The 3,203-nt window shown below is 54.0% G+C and overlaps 1 protein-coding gene across 1 annotated transcript in view; it reads left to right on the top strand.

The window, feature by feature from the left end:
- The window catches only part of LOC103594529 (optic atrophy 3 protein), a 38,404-nt gene extending 35,542 nt beyond the window's left edge, over window positions 1-2,862 (top strand). The window contains exon 2 of the mRNA XM_008577758.1: window positions 1,355-2,862. Within this exon, the coding sequence (XP_008575980.1) occupies window positions 1,355-1,791 (437 nt within the window). The 3' untranslated portion in view covers window positions 1,792-2,862. The remainder of the gene's footprint in view (window positions 1-1,354) is intronic.
- The last annotated feature ends 341 nt before the right edge of the window (window positions 2,863-3,203 follow it).

Here is a 3,203-nt window from a genome sequence, read left to right as displayed (position 1 = left end):
CTCATGACCTTGGAGAGCCGTGTGGGTTTAGCCTTGGAGAGATGGCACATACAAGAAACACAGTGCTGGGCCGGCCCGGTGGCGCACTGATACAGTGCGCCGCTTGGGAGTGCAGCGGCGCTCCCGCCGAGGGTTCGGATCCCACATACAGACCGGTTCCCGCTCACTGGCTGAGCAAGGTGTGGGCGCAACACCGAGGGTTGCGATCCCGTTGCTGGTCCCGGTCCGGTACGGGCACAACACTGAGGGTTGCGATCCATTGCCGGACACGAAAAAAGACAAAAAAGGAAAAAAAAAAAAAAGTAAAATGATATATTGGAAATGAATTTCCAAAGGAGCTAGACAGGGTTTCCCCCCTATAATTGCCTGTACCCTTAGATTAATATTAATTATTTCAGTAGTGAGTTAGGGTTTAGCATGGGTTTTAGGTTGGTTTTAAAGGCTGAAGGGCTGAGAACCTTCCTTAGTAAAGAAGCAGCTAGGCAAGCAAGTTTTTGTTCAGTAGCACCACTCAACTCTTGAGCTGCTCCCAACGTATGTGCCCAAAACCTCACCGTGAGGAGCTCACAACTCCTAGCTCCACCTTCAGGGTTGGTGAAAATCGAGTATTGGAGCCACCATACTTGCAGAAAGGATCGGTTACCCTGTGCTCAGAGGCACTTAGCATGGACTTCCACATTTCACCTGTCCTGTATTTGGAGCTAGGAGGTCGCCCTCCACCGCAGTGGTTGGTGAAAATCGAGTATTGGAGCCACCATACTTGCAGAAAGGATCGGTTACCCTGTGCTTAGAGGCACTTAGCATGGACTTCCACATTTCACCTGTCCTGTATTTGGAGCTAGGAGGTCGCCCTCCACCGCAGCCCTACCTCTGCATTTTGGGAAGATAAGGAAAGAAAGGGAGTTGGTATTTCTTCTGGGAAGGGGGTGGTGGTGGTGGTGACAGTGCCAGGGTAGAGGACCGCAGCACCGCGATTTAGGGAGAGCAGAGGTAGCTAAGCATCTGGCAATTGAACCTTTACACCTTCGGAGAAGGTTGAGCTCTGGAAGCTTCTGGTGACCCTCTAGAGGCTGAACTCCCAGTCTAAGGACCGCCTCTCCGAGGCAGTGTTTCTCATCGCCAGCTGCCCGCCAGAATCTGCCGCTTTTAAGAGATACCCTCGGTCACCCCAGGCCAGGTGACTGCATTACCTTGGGTGAGGCCAGGCGCAGGTCTTGTTTAAAGCTCTCCCGCAAACCCCGCAGCTACTCTGGCTGCTTCGTCCGCGTTGCTCCGACGGAGACGCCGAAGCGCGAAGGGGTGGGGTTTGCCGGGGGCTCCCAGAGCGCGGCCTGACCCCTCTCTTCCCCTACAGTGTACCACTGGGTGGAGATGCGGACCAAGATGCGCATCATGGGCTTCCGGGGCACAGTCATAAAGCCGCTGAACGAGGAGGCGGCTGCTGAGCTGGGCGCGGAGCTGCTGGGCGAAGCCACCATCTTCATCGTGGGCGGCGGCTGCCTGGTGCTGGAGTACTGGCGCCACCAGGTGCAGCAGCGCCACAAGGAGGAGGAGCAGCGCGCCGCTTGGAACGCTCTGCAGGACGAAGTGGGCCACCTGGCGCTGGCACTGGAGGCGCTGCAGGCGCAGGTGCAGACCGCGCCACCACAGGGCGCCCTGGAGGAGCTGCGGGCGCAGCTGCAAGAGATGCGCGTCCAGCTCTGCGCTCAGAACCAGCAGCCGGAACCCCAGGCAGTGTCCACGTCCCAGACAGCGTCCGCGTCCCAGGCAGTGGCTGCGTTCGAGAAATAGGAGGCTGCCGAAGCCTGAACTTGGACGTGGTCATATGTGTGCCCTGATGTGGGCTTCTCCCCACCTAACCTCTGCCAGTGCTGGCCCAGCGGAAACCACCGGGATGCTGATGCAACTTGGCATTTGGTTACCCCCTACTGAAAGACCAATGGTAACCACCTCTCGGACCACCCCCCAGCAGGTGAAATGTTCCAATACAGCCCTCTCCATCATCCCTCACCCCACCCCTCTCCTCCTGCAAACCACGCCGACCTACAAGGTCCTGGCCAGCAGGACATCATGTGTACTCTTCTGGCAAAAGACAAAATGGAACCTGGGCCTGAGCTGAATCAATTTGTCATTATGTTACCCCATCCCCCATTTACCTGGACCATTGTAAGGGAATGCAGTTTCTTTCAATGGCTTCTTCTCCCCTCACCTTCTAAGGTCAGCTTTAGCTGAGCATCACTGCTTTATCTGAGGCGGGGAAAAGGATCATGGGCTGCAAGTGATCTACCAAATCCTTATATCTTCTCCCTTAACCTGATCTGAGGTACCTTCCCCTGAGACCCCAAGTATAATATTCTGACAGCACTCCCTTCCTCTTTTAGTCTGTGGCACAGCCCACCGGAATGGCTGTGCAGGGTCTTATCTGGCAGTGTGCCCCAGACTCCCCTTCTGTAGTGTTAAATTTGATCCTAATTAGGGCCAATCCAACATGTCTTTCAGCTTCAACCAGCTATTTACCTGTCCTCAAAGTCCCTGGACCTTGTACTATGTGGTGTGTCCTTTCCTACCTTCCCCATCATCCTTTTAGTGGCATTTCTGGGGGGCCTGCTGGCCCATGGATTAGATTGTCATATCCCCCATCTTCCATCCAAATCTATTGATCTGTGTGCTCTTGCCCTCTTCCCCTCACTAGTCCCCCCTTCATGTAGCACTACCCTCTGCCTCCATAGCCACAAGTGCCACCTCCTTCCCATTGGACTAGGCCATCAGTTGGTCTTACCTCCTTTATTAATTTCCTGGGATCTCCATAACAAATCACCACAGACTTGATAGCTTAAAACAACAGGAATATATTCTCTCACAGTTCTGGAGGCCAGAAATCTGAAATCAAGGTGTTGGCAGGGACATGCTCCCTCTTCCAGCTTCTGGTGATTCCAGCCAAGGCTCTGCCTCCATCTTCACATGGTAGCCTCATCCTTCTCTTCTCTGTCTTATGAGAACACTTGTTTTTAGGCCCACCCTAAATTTAGCATGATCTCACCTTAAGACCCTTACATCTTTTCCCTTTTCCCAAACAAGCTCACATTCAGACTCTGGGGATTAAGACGTGAACGTCTTTTTGGGTCCGCCACTCAACCCACTACACCATCCCACCTCAAGAGTATGCTGGGATTCCTGCCAACCCCGTGGGCCATTTGCCCTTC

The sequence above is a fragment of the Galeopterus variegatus genome, unplaced genomic scaffold (genome assembly GCF_000696425.1).
Source record: "Galeopterus variegatus unplaced genomic scaffold, G_variegatus-3.0.2 Scaffold1573, whole genome shotgun sequence".
Classification (NCBI taxonomy): Eukaryota; Metazoa; Chordata; class Mammalia; order Dermoptera; family Cynocephalidae; genus Galeopterus; species Galeopterus variegatus.
The sequence above is the reverse complement of the archived record's forward strand: the minus strand, read 5'-3'. Positions and strand labels throughout refer to the sequence as shown.